The sequence below is a fragment of the Bos indicus x Bos taurus genome, chromosome 5 (genome assembly GCF_003369695.1).
Source record: "Bos indicus x Bos taurus breed Angus x Brahman F1 hybrid chromosome 5, Bos_hybrid_MaternalHap_v2.0, whole genome shotgun sequence".
Taxonomy (NCBI): Eukaryota; Metazoa; Chordata; class Mammalia; order Artiodactyla; family Bovidae; genus Bos; species Bos indicus x Bos taurus.
Window position 1 is genome coordinate 17181416 of NC_040080.1, and position 22016 is coordinate 17203431.

At 43.1% G+C, this 22016-nt stretch overlaps 1 protein-coding gene across 1 annotated transcript in view; it reads left to right on the plus strand.

Moving 5' to 3' along the window:
• The window catches only part of LOC113893399 (antigen WC1.1-like), a 74971-nt gene that overhangs the window by 16048 nt on the left and 36907 nt on the right, over positions 1 to 22016 (plus strand). Inside the window, exons 5-6 of the mRNA XM_027543401.1 lie at positions 20357 to 20569; positions 20759 to 21076. Of these exons, the coding sequence (XP_027399202.1) occupies positions 20357 to 20569; positions 20759 to 21076 (531 nt within the window). The remainder of the gene's footprint in view (positions 1 to 20356; positions 20570 to 20758; positions 21077 to 22016) is intronic.

Below are 22016 nucleotides of genomic sequence, written 5' to 3' on the forward strand. Positions count from 1 at the left end.
ACTGAGCGACTGAACTGAACTGAAAACCACCAAGATGATGCTAATCAGACCACTGATGACCAATTTGAAGATGACTGTTAGAGATGACTGTGCTGTTTCTGCATATAACCTCCCCCACCCCGGCTCTGTCTATAGAAGCTCTCACCCTCTTCTTGTCATGGGGTGGGTGGAGTCGGCCCTTGTACAGATGTCCACCACCATCCCCGCCAGTTTCTGGCATCTGAAATATAACAAACTTTCTTTCCACCAACCTGGCCTGTATACTGGCTTTTGAGCGGTTAGCAGCCGGACCCCTCACACATACCTTTCGGTTACATGGTCACAAGGAGATAGGTTTTGAATGTGCCATTTGCTTCAGTTGAGGGAAAAAAAAATCAGCAAAATTATTTCTTACCCAAAGGTGAAGCCTTTAATGAACTACATGGAGAACTAAATCCAGGAATCAGATTTGTTCTGGAAATCAAGAAGAAACAGAAGAGGTTTGGAAAGTACATGCTGCTTTTTCATTAGTACAGGATTGGTAGAATGTAAAAATAAGATGAAAGATGAACTGACTAACTCAGAGCAAAGGAGAGCTGTTTAAGGATGAAGGTCAAGATGCTCAGAGACAAAAATGGGGAAATGGAAGCACAACTGTCAGCACAGACTGATGTAAAGGAGGAGGAGCTGCACCAGGTGTGGATGCTCTTAAGCAGAAGCTTGGATCTAGTTGTTGGTCAATCAGTGATGGTGACTAGGAATCAACCAAGCCCCAAAGAGGAATCAAGTTGAGACCTGAGGGAGCAGCTTGGGATGAAGACACAGAAGGAAGAGGAGATCCAGAAAAGTACCTGCTTCATGGGACAGATTTTGTCTTCCTTTCACGTCTTCAGAATAGGCTCTGTTCTGATGCTGGAACAACTGACTCCCAAATCTCAGAAGGAACACACACATGCATACACACATTCATTACCAACCTGCCAACGTGCTGTGGTCAGTGAGGCTCCACTAGCTTACACGTGTACCATGTGGAACACGCAGCTTCTGGGGCAGGAAAGAGAGAAACCAGAGAGTCGCATGGGGTTTTCATGCCTCTACTCAGAAGTGACACAGGTGACAACACCCCACGTTTCATTGGCCAGAATGAGTCACTGGGAGACAGAAAAACAGCTATTTGATGAATATTACTATTGATGCCACTCCTGGTAGCAATGCTGTCAGTTTTTTTTTTTTTTTTTCTTGCCTTGGTGAAGTTTCTGAGGTACAATTTTGTGCAGAAATTAAATGTCATTAGACCGTCCCAGAATGGGATTTGAAGAAGGCCTTCTGTATCTGGTTCCTTTGTCTGATGTGTCTCTGGCTCCTTACTGCACTTCTGTCTGTGCTGAGTGGGAGTAGTCAGATTCGTGTCTCCCATGTCCCCACCACCCTCCCCACTCAGTATCACTAACTGCAGGGTGATTTTCAGCATTTGTTTATTCATTCATTTCTTTCTTTATCCACTATTTGTTAAGCTCTCTCTATGTGTCTTTACTTGACTTTAAAGAGATATTGAAGAGTAAGACACAATACTTCCTCTCAAGAAGCCCCCACTTTAGAGACAGTGAGCAAGGTTTTACAGATTAAATAAACACAGCAGTAATTTTGAGCTGGAGGAAATAGAAAGAGTTCACAGAGGTGACAACTCTGTGCTTTTAAAAACAAGAGAAGATTTATGAATTTTCTTTCTGTAATGGGCTTAAAAGTGTGTCCTCTAGAACTGAAATATACATAAATGTAATATTCTCTATATTTATCACCGATTTCATCTTGTGCACTAGCAAGGGATGTTTGTGTGGGACTGAAATTTCCATGAAGTTTACACAGACTCTCCCATTTAAAATTTATCCCTCAACTTAGCTCGGGTTCATGGTAATAACTGTCTTGTCATTTCTAGTTCAAGCTCCCTGCTGAGACTGGTTTTCCTCTTTTCAGGAGGCATCTTCTTGTCTCTCCTCCCACAGGTGGTGCCTGGGGTGGGAGGGCTTCTTTCCGACAGCAGCAGGGAATACCCTTTGTCTGCATGCTCTCCACTTAGAATCTGCTTGTCTTTGATTTCTTAGCTTTGATCTGCTCTTGTCTCTGGGTATCTGGTGTTGCACTATGGAGGAGTGAATGAGGCCAATTCAGTGCCACACTCTGTTCGATGTTTCTGGTTATAGACTGTAATGGGCTGAACAGAGATGATGGGCTGGACCTCAGCCAGCTCATGACCTTGCTCTTTCCTTCATGCTCTTGTGATGAAGTGGTCTTTGGTAAAGGAGTCTTTACTAACCTTGGTCCCATCCATGCAAGGAACGCAGATGGTGAAGGGGTCTCCAATGCTTTGGTTTAACAACTCAGTTAAATTTTTTCCTTTAGAGTTGTATACCTCTTTTTTAATTTAAAAAATTTTTGTATTTTAGTCTGTCTGATTGGTCCTGAGGAAATTTTCCTCAAGCAAGCAGGTTTAATTATTAACTTTCCTAGCAAAGAGATTACTGAACCTCTGACCACCATTTTCTCATGGTGATTTGGGGATAATAATGCTACATGTTGTATTGCTTCACAATCCATAAGGACAAATAGTTAGCCTAAGTAAAAGAACAAGATTCTTTCTGCTCTTTACTTCTGTACTTCTAATTCAACATAGAAGATGTTTAAATTTTTTTATAACAAATTTCTTCCTGTTACAGTTGTGTGTGGTTTGAATTGAAAATATGCCAAATGATAAATACTTAAACATCCTGACCACTTGGCCATATCTGATTAAGACCAGAACAGGAGGCTTCATGGTCTTCACCTGTCAGTGTTCTGTGGTTTGTCTTCTTTATCTTCAGATATACAAAGAAATTTGCAGCATTTATACATGTTTAGAACTGGCTGTCTCAGCACTGCTCTTGTACTGGGGCTAGGTTGTTTCTAGTTATTGAAATTTACTGCATTCATTGCATAAAGGTGTTGAAGTGAACCATATATAGCTCATACCATTTAACAGTATTGAAATATCATTAAAACAAATGATGCAGCTTGCATTGTGCTGTTACATCCTCACAACAAATTAAATTATTTCTCAAAAGATTTCTTTTTGATTGAAATGATTTGTGTAAAATACCAGGCTGACATTCATTCATTCAGGTATACAAGAGACATCATTACGATTTTTAGTTAGCCAAACACTGGGGATATGGAGGTGAATTAGACACAAAATGTTTTACAAAATGTTTTACAAAAAGTATATTCGAGTTTATAAGGTAAAATGATTAAGTAAACAACTTAATTCACAAAAGCTCACCAATGGTAAGGTCGAGGTTCTTGAGCAGTTACATGGGGCACAGAGAGAAGGAGTGATGTGTGGAAGACTCACAACTCTGATTGGCACCAATGACCATCACAGCATGTGGTTCCTGGGAGAGTTCTGACAGCCTCAGTCAGGCTCCAGGTCACAGAATTGAATTCCTGCTCTAGAGTCCTGGGATTCCTGGGATGAGATGGTGGGAGATGCCCTAACACTGCTTCTCTACTACTACTACATGTGTAAGTATGTGTGTTAGCCACTCAGCTGTGACCAACTCATTGCGACTCTATGGACTGTAGCCCCTCCAGGCTCCTCTGTCCATGGGATTTCCCAGGAAAGAATACCAAAGTGGGTTGTCATTTCCTTCTCCAGAGAATCTTCCTGACCCAGGGATTGAACTCAGATCTCCTGCATTGCAGGCAGATTCTTTATCATCTGAGCCATCAGGAAAGCAAGTTAACAGTAGTACATACTACTACTACTATGCACTACTGCTGTTGCCTGGAGAGTTCCATGGACAGAGGAACCTGGCATGGGTTCGCAAGGCATTGGCCACGACTGAGCACATCAGCATCAGCACATGTACTACTGTTAACTAGTGTTGTAATATCACATGCTAATGCCAACTCACCTAATCCTCACCAAAATCAGTCGTCTTGGTGGGATCATCACCCTCCTTTTACTAATCAGAGAGTGTAAGAACCCTGTTCAAGGCCTGCACTTGGCATGTGGCTAAACTGTGAGTCAAGACCAGGCAGTCCTGGCTCCCGAGCCTTGTTTTCCTGACCCTGTACTGCACTCTCTCATGTTCATTGTGGACACAGCTGGGTTAGTGTCCTCCCTAAAACTTTCCTCCTTCAAATCTTTGATGAGATTGGATACTGAGATTTCTTTATGTGTCAGAAAGATGTAGCTTCATCCGAGGGTGAGTTGGTCCATGTTGACCCTGCACCCCAGCTCTGGGGTAGAGGGTGCGTGGGGACAGGCTGCCAGCCCTGAGTTTGCCGCTCCTTATAGCCCATCCCTTTCTATAAAGGGTCTGGAGCTGCTAACAGCATCTTACCTGTGAGATCTCCATCCCAAGTTGAGACCATGTGTACCCTGGTTCACTAAATGCATCTCTGTGCCATCCTGTGGGAGGGATGACTGGATCTCAGGAAGCACGTTCTATGTTCCTCCCTGTCTGGCTCGTGGTTTCTGGTGATTGGTGTGGACTCCACAACTGGGTAAGGAATGATGACTCTGGGCCCAGAGAGGAGTAGAGCATCAATTCTAGTGACTGAGCAGATCCTGGTCTTACTTCAGCAACTGAGTATAAATTTTGGTTTTGATATTTATAGTAAGTTTTTATCAGTTAACGTGTTAAATGTCCAGATATAGAAGGAGATGGGGTCAGGTACAGTCATGGGGCTTGAGTATGAGAGGACAGATGACAAGGAAGTGATACTTAAATCAATAATGGGTAAATATTGCATATTAGAGGAATAAAAGCATGTGTTCAACTGTCTTTTTCCCATCTCAAGTATGAAGAACAGGCATGGCGGGACAGAGAAGCTGTGTCTGCTGACTGGGATGAGGGGTCCCTCTTGTGGGGGATGTGGCAGGGCTGTGGACTAACCTGCAGCTGCCCTCAGTGTTGGCCCTACTGAGACCTTAAGGTGGGCCATGGGTGGCTCTTGAAGCTGTCTCTGAGCTCCAGTGGGGACCCTGGGGTCTGTGTGTCACAGATGCTTCCTTCCACGTCTGTGCTGAAAAGATGGAGTCAGGGTGAGGGGGGCCGTCAGGTGGGGGTTGTGGTGGACCATAGGGCTTCATCATGGGAATCTTGAGCCTGAGGCAGCATGAGGAAAGGGGGCAGCACATTAGTGACCTTGAATTTCGATGGGGGAGCTCTATCTGCATTACTTACGGCCCCTTCTCAGTCTCTCTATTCATCCCTGGGGTACCTTCTGGGGGAGCATCTGGACTTCTCTGATGAGTGGAAACAGAACAAAGCAGCAATGGCCACACTGGACATCATCCCTTCTGCTTGGATCTGTCCCCTCAACCCACCTGGGATTCCATTCTTGCCGCCACCTTTCCTCTTAAATGCAGAACAGAGGAGGTGGGTTCATTGGTGGTTTCAGGCAGCATGAACCCCTTTCTCTTCTCTGCTTCACTCACCCTTCTTTGCCCCCTGCCTGCAGCTATCATGTAGGCAGACTTTCTATTTCCCCATCTCTCTGGAGCTGTTCCCTTAAATTATATTCTGTGTCTTCTTTAGTTATGGTTTTATAATACAAAGAGTATTCTGAATCTTATCAAACCATACTCTCCAGCATATAAAGGGGGTACATGTGAAGTTTAGAAAACTTTAGTCTTTCTAAAGTATAATTTTCTTCTTGTTTTTGTTGTTTAGAGGTCACTTAGTCGTGCCCAACTCATTTCGACACGATGGACTGTAGCTGGCCAGGCCATTCAGTCCGTGGAATTGTCCTGGCAAGAATACTGGAGTTGGTTGCCATTTCCTTCTCCAGGGGATCTTCCTGACCCAGGATCGAATCCATGTCTCTTGCTTTGTAGGCGGATTCTTTACTGCTGAGCCATCAGTGAAGCCCCATGTTTTCTTCTAGAGATCCCTGCTCCTATTTTGGTGGGCTAGAGTTGAATGATGACTCCTACTTTCTTTTTGTTTCCTTTAATAGCAATCTCTTCCTCTCTGTCAGCATTATTTAGTGACTAGCTGAAAGAGATACTTCACATAAAATGAAATGCATTAAAGGGGAAAGGGATTTAACACGTCTGAATGTCCCTATAGGGAACCCACCTGCCAATGCAGGAGAAGCAGATTTGATCCTTGAGTCAGAAAGATCCCTTTAGAAGGAAATGGTAACCCCCTCCAGTATTCAAGCCTGGGAAATCCATTGGACAGAGGAGGCTGGCAAGCTACAGTGCAGGGGTTTCAAAGTGTCAGACAGGACTGAGCACGCAGGCACATGCTCCAGGACCAAGTGTCCAGATCATTCTGAGAAGGGGAAAAACCCTGCAATCTCATCCCCCCAACTTGATGGGTCTCACTTCATGGCTTCACAGTCACCTGTGAATTCCTGTACTCCTGGTCCTCATTTTTGCTGACCTGATAAATACTCTTGTGTTTCAAGACTTCTTGTAGTTCTCTGCTTCCACCCTGAGCTCAGTGCCGGGGAAGATCAATGCTCGATTCTACAAAAGTTATTCTCCACGGGTCAACAGATCCCACACCCAGACCCTGTGAGATCTCAAGTCTGCAGATATTGACCAGGGTGATCAGGGGAGAGAAAGGCACTCATGATTTTTGATGAACTGTTTCTACCCCAGTCCCAGTGGTGGGACCCAGCTCTCAGGACTACGGAAGCAGGAAGTCAAAGGACCGTGTTGCTCATATAAGGCGATGTTGAAGATTCAGAAGCTCATTGGTGTCTGAGCTTCAGAAAGGGGCAGATGCAGCCTCTGATAGTGCCTGAAATGGTAAAAGGTGTCGCTATTGGCTCTCAGGAGGGAGGGTATAATGGGAGGGTCTATATAGACCCCGGTTGGCACCCTGACGCCTCCTCACAGGCTGATCCTGCAGCTGGGACTGTGACCCTGAGGACGTGGGGTCAGGATGGCTCTGGGCAGACACCTCTCCCTGCAGGGACTCTGTGTCCTCCTCCTTGGCACCATGGTGGGTGGTCAAGGTAAGAGCTGCCCCTCTGTCCTGGTTCACAGCAGGGGAGAGGACACCTTGATGAAGGGGAAAGGTGTCTGGAGTTTGTGGAACCTGGCTTCAGTGTTTCTGACCAAAAAAGAACCATGCTGATGTGAATACTGGTTCCTCTCCTATGGTGGGGTGGGGGGAAGGTGTCCATTGGTCATAACGGCAGATTTTACAGAGCCATGAGGTTTTGTCTGGATCGAGCTGGGTCAGCCCAAGTGTCCTCCATGGTCACTCTTGTTTTCAGGGAGCTTCTAGGAGTCCCAGTGGCTCTCAGTGTGTGGAAGGTCCAGTGACTGAGCTCAGCTGGGACTCTGGGCTGTTCCCACACGCTCCACATGCCTGGTGTGGTGAGCACCGCCCCTGAGTCCCTGTGTTTCCTGTGTCTTCGCTCCTGTAGGCTCTGTGATTGTGTGTGTGTATGTGTGTGTATGTGTGCAGGTGAGGAGTGTGTGATGGTGTGTGTGTGTGAGGGTATGAAGAGTGTGTGTGTGAGTGTGTGTATGTGTGAGGGTGTATGTGGGTGTGAAGAGTGTATGTGTTTGTGGAGTGTGTGAGGAGTGTGCAAGTGATGTATAAGGTGTGGAGGAGTATGTGTGGGTGAGTGTGGGTGAGTGAGGGTGAGTGAGGAGTGTGTGAGTAGTGGTGTGAGGCTGTGTGTGTGTGTGTGTGTGTGAGGGGAGGTGGAGCCTGTCTGTGTGAGAGGAACAGAGCTGCTGAGCAGGGAGTGAGTCCGTTGGTCTGTGAAGCACACGGGGTGTCCACAGGGCTGGGTGTCATGGCCGCTGCATGTAACTGGATCAGAGATAATCATACACCTGCCTGCCTCTCTCTGGCTCCTCTCCCCCATCTCTCGGGCTCCCCTCTGCTTGTTGCCATGTCTGCCTAGCACTGGGCTCTGTGAGAGGCTCTGCCTGCTGGCCTCACCTGTTCCCACCAGGTGGTCCATTAGGGAGCAGAGAAGACTGCATCCAGGAGAGGGGACCTCTTGTCTGTTCAGTTCAGTTCAGTTCAGTCGCTCACTGATGTCTGACTCTGCGATCCCATGGACCGCAGCACGCCAGGCCTTCCTGTCCATCACCAACTTCCGGAGTCTACCCAAACTCATGTCCATTGAGTCGGTGATGCCATCCAACCATCTCATCCTCTGTCGTCCCCTTCTCCTCCCACCTTCTCTCTTTCCCAGCTTCAGGGTTTTTACAGATGTGTCAGCTCTTCACATCAGGTGGCTAAAATATTGGAGTTTCAGCTTCCACATCAGTCCTTCCAATGAACGACTTGTCCCTCTGTTTGTAAAGATCAGTTGATGTGCAGCCCCACATGTATAAGTTCCCAAGTCCCTGCCCCGGTCCCCGTGACTCATTTCCTGATGTGCTGGGGGCCTGGGATGGTCCTTTCCCCTCCCAGGATCTGCTGTGACTCTGTAGGGAGCACTTTCTCTCGTGCACTCTCTTGTCCCTCCCTCCCTGGGAGCTGCTTTCCACTGAGTGAGAGTGGAGTATGTTACCAATCCTTCTTCATGGTCTGCAAGGTTTCTTTGGACAAATCCGCTGATATCCTTATGGGAGTTCTCTTGGGTGACTTTTTTCTTCTCTTTAGACTTTTTTTTCTTCTCTTTAGACTTTCAGAATTCTCTCTTTCTCTTTGCATTTGAACAGTTTACTCTGTGAGTCTTGGAGAAGGTTGTTTTGGATTGAAATTTTGGGGTGACTTATTAACTTCTTGAACTTAGATGTCCAGATCTTTCCCCATGTTTGGAAATTTGCAGCCTGTCTTTCTTTCTTTTTTTTTTTTTTTAAAGTATATAGACTTTTATTGAGTATCTATAATGTGTTAGTCACTATATTTGGCTCTTTATTTTTTATTTTATTTTTTTAAATTTTATTTTACTTTTAAACTTTACATAATTGTATTAGTTTTTGCCAAATATCAAAATGAATCCGCCACAGGTATACATGTGTTCCCCATCCTGAACCCTCCTCCCTCCTGCCTCCCCATACCATCCCTCTGGGTCGTCCCAGTGCACTAGCCCCAAGCATCCAGTATCTTGCATCGAACCTGGTTATAATTATTTATTTTTGGCTGTGCTAGGTCACCTTGTTGCATGCGGGCTTTCTCTAGCTGTGGTAAGGAGGGGCTACTCTTTCGCTGCAGTGCACAGAATTCTCACTGCAGTGGCTTCTCTTGCTGGAGACCACAGGCTCTAGGTGCACACGTTTCAGCAGCTGTGGCCACACTGGCTTAGTTGCTCTGCGGCATGTGGGAATCTTCCTGGACCAGGGATTGAACCCATGTCCCCTACATTGGCAGGTGGATTCTAACCACTACACCTCCAGGGAAGTCCTCAGACCTTAATTCTTTTCTCCTTCACTTCTTCTGCTATGACTCCGGTCCATACACTGTTTCTCTTTATAGGGTCTTTATATATAGGCTTTCTATATTCCTTTCATTCTCTTTTGGCTCCTCTATTTGGATGCTTTCAACTAGTCTTTCTTCTAACACATTGATTCTTTTTTCTTTTTCTTTCCCTTGGTCAAGTCTGTTGTTGAATCTCTGTGCTGAATTCTTCAGTTTCCTCATTGTATTGTGCCTGTTAAGTCGCCTCAGTCGTGTCTGACTCTTTGTGACCCTATGGACTGTAGCCCACCATGCTGCTCTGTCCATAGGATTCTCCAGGCAAGAATACTGAAGTGGGTTGCCATGCACTCCTCCAGGGGATCTTCCGGACCCAGTCATCAAACCCGAGTCTCTTACATTTCCTGCACTTGCAGACAGGTTCTTTACCACTAGTGCCACCTGGGAAGCCCATTCATTTATTATTCAGCTTCAAAATATCTGGTTGAAGAATTGAAGAAGTGAAAGTCACTCAGTCATGTTTGACTCTTTGTACACAGTCCATGGAATTCTCCAGGCCTTACTGGAGCAGGTAGTCTTTCCCTTCTCCAGGGGGTCTTCCCAACCCAAGGATCAAACCCAGGTCTCCAGCATTGCAGACTGATTCTTTACCAGGTGAGTCACAAGAGAAGACTGGAGTGGGTAGCCTATTCCTTCTCCAGCAGATATTCCTGATGCAGGATTTGAACCGGGGTCTCCTGCATTGCAGGTGGATTCTTTACCAACTGAGCTATCAAAGAATCACAAAATATCTGGTTAGTTCTTTTTTTTTTTAATAGAGTCTTCTGATGCTGGGAAAGATTGAAGGTGGGAGGAGAAGGGGATGACAGAGCATGAGATGCTTGCATGGCATCACTGACTGAATGGATATGAGTCTGAGTAAACTCCATGAGTTGGTGATGGACAGGGAGGCCTGGCGTACTGTAGTCCATGGGGTCTCAAAGAATCAGACATGACTGAGCGACTGAACGGAACTGAACTGAACACTGGTAATGTCTCCATCTATGATGTTCCTACTAATGAACTCTTTTCTATATGCAGAAACCAGAGTCATCTTAATGACTTAATCACTAAAGTGACATCTGATCACTTTCCTCAAATTCCATTTGTTAGATGCATGTTACTAGGTACATTGGAGTGTGGAATTACACAAAGACATGAACACAAGATGGCAGGAATAAGCAGGACATTTTAGAGCCCATTACCCCAGCCTCTGTTCCTGAGCTGGATGAGATGATTCCTATGGACAGGAAAGGAGAAGGAGGATTCCTCCCTGGATCCCAGGCCATGAGCTGCAACTGAGATGGAGAAGCTGGGCCCTAGTAGCCTTGGGAGCATCTACAGGGAGGGCAGCATCCAGAGTCTCTGGAGGCCTGTCCTCGATGGTGTCCCTGGAGCTGGTTCTACAGGCTCCTGAGAAATACTTGGTGCCTCCCTTCCTGCTCGGTGTTCAGTGATGGCACATTGGGGGCTTAGAGTTGGCCACGCTGGGAATGTTTATACCACAGAAGTCAGGACATACTATATCCCATGCACTGTTTTGCTTTTCAAAGGGCTAATGTTTTAAATATTATACCACTCTAAGTCTCCTAAAATCTTTCCTGTCGTGTGTCTTTTGCAGCTCTGGAGCTGAGGCTGAAGGATGGAGCCCACCGCTGTGAGGGGAGAGTGGAAGTGAAGCACCAAGGAGAATGGGGCACAGTGGATGATCTGGAATGGACCTTGAAGGATGCATCTGTAGTGTGCAGACAGCTGGGGTGTGGAGCTGCCATTGGTTTTCCTGGAGGGGCTTATTTTGGGCCAGGACTTGGCCCCATTTGGCTTTTGTATACTTCATGTGATGGGACAGAGTCAACTGTCAGTGACTGTAGGCATTCTAATATTATAGACTATCGTAATGATAGCTATTCCCACGACTGGGATGCTGGAGTAGTCTGCTCAGGTAAGTCCTGTCTGGTTTGTGTGGGGATCTCTAGCAGGAAAAGCCTCTGTCTTATTACCAGAATGACTTGAGATTACGGATACAGCCTTTAGAACATACTTGGGTGAAGGGTCTTTGTGATGTGTCACAGGAGGCAGAGGTGAGGTCAAAAGTTTCATACAGATTAGCTTCTGGATTCGACCTCTGTGACACAGTCTTAGCATGGTAATTGTTCTGTATTCTTTGACATAATGGTCAGTAGGGTGTGGCTACATTGATGGGGGTGGGGTGTCATAGGAGGGTTGTAGGCAACAAGGTTTATTATCCTCATTGGTCCTAAAAGTCAGAGTCACCACACTCCATCAGGTTGGTACGTGGGTGATGTGCCAATAGAACAGGCTCAGCCAAGCAATGGTGACCCCACAAGGGCATGTGAAGACCCATGGACAAGTGACCATACCCGAAGTCATGGTGCAGTTACACAAGGAAAAGCTGTGAGAGAAATTCAGTGGTGCATTTAAATGTCCCTAGGTCACAGTCAGAGGAGGCCAGAAGTGGCACTTGTAGCAGGGAAAATCTCATCACAATGGTGTACCTGATGAATCGAGTGGGGAGCTCACACCACATTTGCAGGGATGTTGAGGGAGCAGGAAAATGAAGTCTTGAAGTTTACAACACAGTAGCTGAAGTGCATCATGTATAGGAGGCAGTGAAGCTAAGAGTTCATGGGGTTCTCAAGGCAAGAATACTGAAGTGGTCTGCCTTTCCTTCTCTAGTGGACCACGTCTTGTCAGAACTCTCCACTAAGACCCGTCTCTCTTGGGTGGCCCTACATGGCATGGCTCATAGTTTCATTGAGTTAGACAAGGCTGTGGTCCATGAACTATGAAGTTCCAGATATTCAAGCTGGATTTAGTAAAGACAGAAGAACCAGAGGTCATATTGCCAACATCTGTTTGATCACTGAAAATGCAAGAGAGTTCCAGAAAAACATTTACTTGTACTTTATTGACTATGCCAAAGCCTTAAACTGTGTGGATCACAACAAACTGGAACATTCTTCAAGAAATGGGAATACCAGACCATCTGACCTGTATCCTGAGAAATCTGTATGTAGGTTAAGAAGCAGCAGTTAGAACTGGACATGGAACAAAAGACTGGTTCCAAATCAGGGAAGGAGTACGTCAAGGCTGTATATTGTCACCCTGCTTATTTAACTTACATGCAGAGTACATCATGAGAAATGTTGGACTGGATGAAGCACAAGTTGGAATCAAGATTGTCAGGAGAAATATCAGTAACCTTAGATGCAGATTCCATCACACTTAGGGCCGAAAGCAAAGAACTAAAGAGCCTCTTGATGATAGTGAAAGAGGAGAGTGAAAAATTTGGCTTAAAACTCAACATTCAGAAACTAAGATCATAGCATCTGGTCCCATCACTTCCTTGCAAATAGATGGGGAAACAGTGGAAATAGTGACAGACTTTTTTTTTTTTTTGGCTCCAAAATTACTGCAGGTGGTGACTGCAGCCATGAAATTAAAAGACACTTGCTCCTTGGAAGAAAAGCTATGACCAACCTAGACAGCATATTAAAAAGCAGAGACATTTCTTTGCCAAAAAAGATGGTCTAGTCAAAGCTATGGTTTTTCCAGTAGTCCTGTATGAATGTGAGAGTTGGACTATAAAGAAAGCTGAGGGCCAAAGAATTGATGCTTTTGAACTGTGGTGCTGGAGAAGACTCTTGAGAGTCCCTTGGACTGCAAGGAGATCCAACCAGTCCCTCCTAAAGGAAATCAGTCCTGGGTGTTCATTGGAAGGACTGATGCTGAAGCTGAAACTCCAGGACTTTGGCCACCTCATGTGAAGAACCAACTCATTGGAAAAGACCCTGATGCTGGGAAAGATTGAAGGTGGGAGGAGAAAGGGATGACAGAGGATGAGGTGGTTGAATGGCATCACCGACTGAATGGACCTGAATTAGAGTAAACCCCGGGAGTTGGTGATGGGCAGGGAGACCTGGCATGGTGCAGTCCATGGTGTTGCAAAGAGTCAGACATGACTGAGGAACTGAACTGAACTGAATTGAAGCTAAGAGGACCTGATGTGACTCCTAAGAAGTACTCAGTTCTACCTAAGTGTGTTTGACCTATGCCAAGGTGGATGCAGGAAAGACAGCAGTGAAACTAGGGTGTGAATGGGTGCTCACAGTGTTTGGCAGAGATGCTTCTAGTTGTTATCACAATTGCAGATTGGATGTCCAGGTTATTAATCACATCAGAACAACTGGACTGGAGGAAGATATTGTCAGTTATCACAGTGAATTCCCTAAGGTAGAAGGCTGGTCTTAGGATAGTACCACCCCATCTAATGGGATGGTGGGACAGGGGAGCCCTGAAGACATCTGCAGTAGGTCCTTATCAGCCACAGCCAATCAGCTCTTGTGTGTTTATGTACAGGAAGATCATTGGAAAAGTGATCATTTCTAATCTCACCTTCAGCAGATCTTTGATGATTCTAGTTGATGCCCTTAAGGAAACAATTCTTTTCCTTTTTAAAAAGTACTTTATTGAGGTATGCCTGACATACAAAACTGCTTGATAAGTATGCATTTGTGAGACCACTACAGCACTTATGTCATAAATCTATTCATCTCTTCAAAATGTTTTCTTCCATTCTCTTTATCATTCTTATAAAAATAATTATTTTCAAGGTGAATTTGAATTTTAGTTAGAAACTTTTGTTTTAAACAAATCTGTTTTCTGGCATCTCAGGTAACCTTCCTCATTGTCACAATGTCATAATCATGGTTCCAACTGAAGATAAATTTGTGGAAATACTACAGGTGTCTCTACCATATTTTGATAAATCAGCATCTGAGTGAAAATGGAGTGTGTGATGTTGAAACTTTATGTGAAATTAGAACTCTCAATGTTATCCTAAGAATACTGATGTCTTGTTATTAATTCCAGTTAAGATATACTTAGAAGTATAGAATTGGAAGTGCTCTGATATTTAACAAAAGTCTGTCTAGTCAAGGCTATGGTTTTCCAGTGGTCATGTATGGATGCGAGAGTTGGACTGTGAAGAAAGCAGAGGGCCGAATAATTGATGCTTTTTAACTGTGGTGTTGGAGAAGACTCTTGAGAGTCCCTTGGACTGCAAGGAGATCCAACCAGTCCATTCTAAAGGAGATCAGTCCTGGGTGTTTATTGGAAAGACTGATGCTAAAGCTGAAACTCCAATACTTTGGCCACCTCATGTGAAGAGTTGACTCGTTGGAAAAAATTCTGATGCTGGGAGGGATTGGGGGCAGGGGGAGAAGGGGACAACAGAGGATGAAATGGCTGGATGGCATCACTGACTCGATGGATATGAGTCTGAGGGAACTCTGAGAGTTGGTGATGGACAGGAAGGCCTGGCATGCTGTGATTCATGGGGTTGCAAAGAGTCGGACATGACTGAGTGACTGAACTGAACTGAACTGACCTAATATTTAAATCCTGATTGTGGTTTGTACACCCTGACTACCATTGCTCTAACTTATACTCTCACACTTTTATGAACAGTTCCAGGTTCCTTCTATTTCTCTTTTTGTCACTAGTTTCCTCTTCCTGGTCTGTTTTTTTCTGTATTTTCAGACATATTTTAATGATGTGAAGATAAGTCAAAGTGGTGGTGATGTAGCAGAAATAAGATTAGAATAGCATGTATTTTCATTATTTTAACCAAAACTCCTGGAGTTTCTTCTGCTCAACCTTAGGAGTCAGGTATGGAAGAGAAATTTCAGCCTCAGTAGTGGATTGCCGGAAGTGAAGTACTGTGTTTAGGATAAATCTAGTGTGGAAACAATGACCAGAGGAGAATGTAGAGAAGCTTGTTTGAAATAATGAGATTTCATGGAGTTCAGGTGGAAGATCTGGGAGGGAACACACAAATTGTGAAGGACTGTGGTGCAAGTGCTCCAAGTTCCTTCAGTCCTGTCCTACTCTTTGTGACCCCATGGACCATAGGATTCTCCAGGCACGAATACTGGAGTGAGTTGCCATTTCTTTCTCCAGGGGATCTTCCTCACCCAGGGATCAAACCTGGGTCTCCCGCATTGCAGGCAGAGTCTTGATTATCTTCTGAGCCACCAGGGACTACAGTACTGACGTGCAAAATGGTGAGGGGATGAAGATGCAAGGATTGCAGGAGGGGAGGGTTGGAAAGATGCAGGTCAACTCCTACATTCACCACAGCCTCTGTGTTACACTTCCTTTCCTGCCCTCATTCCTTCCCTCCCTCTCTTCCTTTATCCTGTTGTGGGAGTCATTTCCGAGCTCCGTGGAAGTGCTAGCATTTGTAGCTGGCAGTTTTCTTAGTGGAAAATTTTTATAATATGGATTCTGTTTATTTAACAAATAAGTTTACTCATATTTTTCTCTTTTTTTCTGTATCAGATTTTGGTGAGTTGTTTCACAAGCAATGTGTTTTTAAGGACTTGGCCCATTTTACAAAAAATCTTCAAATTAGTAACACTGGTTCATATCTCATATCTTTACATGTTGGGAAGGTCTACAATGATATTCCTCCTTTTGTTACTGGTGCTGTTAATGTGTTCCTCTTTTTTCTTAATTGGTTTGCTAGAAGATTATCGATGTTAATGTTCTTTTTAAAAGAATCACTAATGGACTGTATTGATTTTCTTGATTGTGTATTTGCTTTCTTCTTAATTGATTTCTATGCTCAGTTTTCATTCCTCCTTTTCCTGTCATGATTGTGGTTGCTTTTGTAGATTCTTAAGGTGGAGTCTTGGATCATTTTCTTCTGTTTCTATTTTTATTCTAATGTAATCATCAAGGAAGCATCAAGGTTCTAAATTTTCTTCTAAGCATCACTTTATTTTTAACCCACCAGTTTCAATACTATATAATTTCTTTTGTATTTTATTATCATAAAATGTTTCTTTTCTCTGAATGAATTCTTTGTCTTATAGTCTGACTTTGTATGATATTAATTTAGATATTATATAGAGTTTTCTCTGAATTGTGTTTGCATGGTATGTAATTTTTACCTCTTTAATATGTTTCTATGTTTATATTTAAACACATATAAGTTTGTAGACAGTATATTGTTTTGTCTTATTTTATCTGGTCTGATTATCTTGTTTTTTATTTGGAGTACTTAAATTATTTACAGTTAATATTATTATTGATATAATTGGGTTTAAGTGTACTTGCCTGCTATTTGTTGGAGAAGGCAATGGCAACCCACTCCAGTACTCTTGCCTGGAAAGTCCCATGGACGGAGGAGCCTGGTAGGCTGCAGTCCATGGGGTCCCTAAGAGTCGGACACGACTGAGCAAATTCACTTTCACTTTTCACTTTTGTACATTGGGGAAGGAAATGGCAACCCACTCCAGTGTTCTTGCCTTGAGAATTCCAGGGACCAGGGAGCCTGGTGGGCTGCCATCTATGGAGTCGCACAGAGTCGGACACAACTGAAGTTTAGCGGCAGTAGCAGCAGCAGCTGCTATATGTTATATCTTTGTTCTTATTTTAATCGAGTATATTTTATCATTTTAATTTAAATACTGTATTGATTTATTAATTGTATTAGAATTTTAAGTGATTATAATGTTTAATTAAAAATTTTTAAGTAATTTTTATTTTTTGCTGGCTGGGTCTTCAGTGCTGCATGGGCTTTTCTCTAGTTGTGGAGATCAGAGGCTGCTCTCTAGTTGCAGGCATGAGTTTCTCATTGCAGTGGCCTCTCTTGCTGTAGTGCACAGGCTCTATGGTGCACAAGCTTCAGTAGTCGTGGCCCCTGGGCTCTAGAGTACAGGCTCACTAGTTGTGGTGCACAGGCTTAGTGGCTCCGTGGTATGTGGGATTTCCTAGACCACGGATTGAACCCACGTCTCCTGCATTGTCAGGTGGAGTCTTCACCACTGAACCACCGGGAAAGCCCAATGTTGAATTATTAATCTTCAATTACATTTTACCTTGAAATGATATTATGTCACAACATGCAATGTCAGTCACTATACTTTTCTTCCACTTTCCTGTTCCTGTCATTGGTGCTGTCGTTGTCATACATTCTATTTATAAATTTGTTATGAATCTTATAGTTTGTTGCTAATATTTTTGCCTTAAATCTTCTAATAGAGGATCAACATTTAGCACAGTCTCTATAGCTTTGAGAGGATCCATGTTTTCATCTGCTGTCATCTCCCTTTAGCTTGAAGAACTTTCTGAGGCAGTTTTGTATAGTGTGTGTCTGGTGGCCTCCAATTCTATCATCTCTCATTTACCTGAAATCATTTTAATTTTCATTCAGTCTTGAAAAGTATTTTCTTGGGTGATTCCATTCTAGGTTAACAAATGCCCAACCCCAATACTTTACATATGTTTTTACATTGTCACCTGACTTTCATTGCCTCCAACAAAAAGTCAGTAAGTAATATTTATCCTTTTGTTCCCTGTATATAATGTGTCAGACTTCCCTGGCTGCTCTTAACATATTTTTGTTTGTTTGTTTACCAATGAGTATCAGTAATTACATTGTCAAGTTTTCTGAGAATGGTTTCATTATCTTGTTTGGGGTTTGTTTAGCTTTTTGGATAAGTGGGTTTACAGTTTTCAATAACTTTGTGAAAATGTCATTTATCTTTTCTTAATATTTTTCTGCACATCCCTTATTCTGAATCTCCAAATACACATATTTTATATATTTTTATATTATCCTACATGTCATTGAGTTTCCATTCATATTTTTCTGCCTTTTTACTCTCTTTGGTTCAATTTAGATAGTCTCTACTGCTGTGTTTTACTTCCCAGTTCTTTTATTCTGCAATGTCTAGTCTCTTGTGTAATTAATCCAAATGTTCATTCCAATACTATATTTTTCAGTTTCAGAAGTCTCATTTGTTTATTTTTCCTAGTTTTTCTCCCTGTTTATTTTTATGCTTCATTAAGCATGTTGATATTAGGGGTTTAAGGTGCTCTTCAGCCAATTCAATCATTTCTGTAATTTCTGAACCTGCTTTAAATGATTGTTTTTTTAAGAAAATGTGTTATGGGTTACATTTCTCTCTTTTGGAAATTCTAATAATTTTTTGGTTGGATGTTGGGCATCACTAAGCAGTCCTTTACCAGGAAGAACTTCAGAAGTAAATAATCAGAACACACCCAGAAATCAGGGAATTATACTTGATGAATTAAATAAAGTTTTTTCATTGGGTTATCTTCATCCAGTTCAAAATGTGTTCCGTTGATGACCAAATGATGAACTTTTATTTTGGTTTTCCTCCTTTAGTTTCAAAACTTCCTTGATCCCACCTTGCCTGCCATATACCCCAGCTACATCCTACTTCTTCAGCAGTAGCTACCCTTTCTGATTTTCTTTTCCATCCATCTGTATCTTTTAAAATGGTGTTTGCTTGTCTGAAGTGGGAAAAATGAGAGGGATAGCAGTTTAGGTGGTAGATGGGAGGAGCAGAGGGTGATGTAGTATGCTAACAACCTATTCAACAAGTGTTTGCCACAAATATTTGCATATTTATCCATATTGAGGCTTTTTCAACTTGGAACTCTCCAAATGATGGCTTGTTTGCTCATTTCCTCCTCCTCCTCCTTCTTCTTCCTCCTTCTCTTTGGCAACATGCCATCGTCTTTTAGAATTGTAAAACATTCATGAAAGAAATTAAAGATAATATCATCAATGGAAAGTCATTCTGTGTTTCTGGCCTGAAAGAATTAGTATTGTTAAAATGCCTGTGCTTCTCAAAGTGATTTATAGATTTAATGCAATTCCTATCTAAATAGCATTCTTTATAGAAATAGGAAAACAATGTTAAAATATGAGTGTGTGGTTTAATTTTTATAGATTCATGAATTCCTGTTTTGTGATCATTATTGAATTTTAGCTCCATTCCATTATGGTCATGTAAGATACTTGGAATTATTTTAATATTTTTGAATGTGTTAAGGCTTATTTGTAACCTAGCTTGGAGATTATTCCATGTGTACTTGAGAAGAATGCATGTTTTTCTGTGGTTAGAGTTAGTACAATGATAGTATTAAAATCAATTATTATCAGCCCTTAGCATTTTCTATGAGTCCTGTTTGAGAAGAAAAACCTTTAATAGGAGATAATGTGGAAACTCAGCTATCTGGTAAACTCCCACTGAGAGCACACTCTCCCCCAGATTCTTTGACAAATCCTAGGATTTCAAGAGAGATGGCTGGGACTCTCTCTCTATGACTCTCTGAGTTTTCTTAACTCATTTTCCTTCCCACTGAGGTCACTGAAGGAATTCATGGAATTTTTTGGCATCAAAAAGTATCAGAAAGACAAGATGTGATGCCATAAACTTGAATTAGTGATAGTGTCCATATTTCTTCTCTGGAGCTGTCACCCATCTACAGGTTGGCATGCCCTCATCGATCCAGCCTCAGGACTTTCTTTAACCTAAGTCACTTGAGGACTAGCTTCTGGGAGAGAAAACTGGTCAGAATGTTAAGCCCACAAGTCTCGTGAAAGCTTCTAAGCTTGTCTGGATGCTAAGTCTCTAATCTCATAGCCCACGTCCCTCTGGGTGGCTTCTGGTCTGCATATCTCTATGTTCAAGTTTAAGTGCCTGAATATTATACAGTGTCTTTGGATCTGTATATATGTCCTAGGCTGCAAAATGAGAAATTCACTTCTCCAACCAATGCTAAAAGATATGTTTCCAGTATTCAGCCATTCCAATGATCTGAATTGGGCTCTGTAGTTTCCAGGCTCCTAGACCAAGGAATTCACCTTTTTAACCAGTCTCAAAATGTATGTTCTTGGGATTCAACCATTCCAAACTGACCTTGTAATCCTCCTGGATTTCTCTTTAGAAACCTGCTCATGAAAATTCAATTATGACGCTAACTGTCAAAGACTCTCTACATGCTCCACTCCTAAAACGAAAAACTTTCACTCCACTGCCTGTGATGTGCGGTTTCCAGTTGCCAAGCCAGTACCATGAACACTCACTGGTCTTGTTGTTGTTTCCTCTTAGGATTTGTGCGTCTGGCTGGAGGGGATGCACCCTGCTCAGGGCGAGTAGAAGTGTATTCTGGAGAAGCCTGGATCCCAGTGTCTGATGGGAACTTCACACTCCCCACTGCCCAGGTCATCTGTGCAGAGCTGGGGTGTGGCAAGGCTGTGTCTGTCCTGGGACATGAGCTCTTCAGAGAGTCCAGTGCCCGGGTCTGGGCTGAAGAGTTCAGGTGTGAGGGGGAGGAGCCTGAGCTCTGGGTCTGCCCCAGAGTGCCCTGTCCAGGGGGCACGTGTCACCACAGTGGATCTGCTCAGGTTGTCTGTTCAGGTGAGATGCAGGTCAGGCCTTTCACCTCTGTGAACACCCTGCTCAGGTGAGAAAGTCATGTGATTTTGCTGAAACTCTGTCTTCTCCTACCAGCATACTCAGAAGTCCGGCTCATGACAAACGGCTCCTCTCAGTGTGAGGGGCAGGTGGAGGTGAAGATTTCTGGACAATGGAGAGCGCTCTGTGCCTCCCACTGGAGTCTGGCCAATGCCAATGTTGTCTGTCGTCAGCTTGGCTGTGGAGTTGCCATCTCCACCCCCGGAGGACCACGCTTGGTGGAAGGAGGTGATCAGATCCTAACAGCCCGATTTCACTGCTCTGGGGCTGAGTCCTTCCTGTGGAGTTGTCCTGTGACTGCTCTGGGTGGTCCTGACTGTTCCCATGGCAACACAGCCTCTGTGATCTGCTCAGGTAAGAGAGAGGGAAGGGCTATTGGTACACAGGATGCTTCTGGAGTGAAATGTCTCCAAGAGTAGAGAGTGAGGTTAAACGGGCTTCAAAGTCAGAGATTTTGTGGTGAAATATGGATCTTCTAATTGTTCATTCATTTTTCAGGTCAGGGCAAGAAGTGTTAAGGGGAATAATATATTTTTAAGCAGCATTGTTGCTTACATAAAATCATAGAAAACAATGTAGGAGCAGTAAGTATAGACCTCAGTATGAACCTCAACCCAGAGCAACAGAGACAATGTCCCCAGCACCACAGTCACTGTCGTCCCCTCTCCTCGACAGGGAAAAGTGCTTACCGAACTTCTACTAACGTAGAGAGTTTTATCAATGTTTGAACTTTCTATAAAAGGATGCCATATGTTTCATCTTTTGTATCTAATTTCATAGACTCAAAATTATGTTTGGGATTCACACATGATGTTGTATATTGTAGCACTTTATTTTTTTTTATTACTGTAGAGTATGCTTTGAATGATCACATGGCCATGTACTGATCCATTCTACTGACAGTATAAATCTGAGTTATTTCCAGTTCTTGACTATTAAAAATATGATATTATAACTTACCATGACAATGTCTTTGGATGAAAATATGTGTTACTTATTTTCCATGTTTAACCCTTGGTCTTTTATTTGTATTTTCTTAATCAAATGGTGTCCTTTGATGAACTCATTTCTTAATCTTATGTAAATATAACTTACCAACATTTTTCTGTACATTTAATGCTTCTTATATCCTTTAAAAATTTTTTTCCTACTCGAAGATCTTAAAAACATTCTCTAAGAGTATCTTATGGAAATTTTACTATATTTCTCTTGCATATTATTGTGCATTCCTTCTGGGATTGATATCTATGTAAGATAAGGATCAGGTTTCATATAGACATCCAGTTGACTCAGA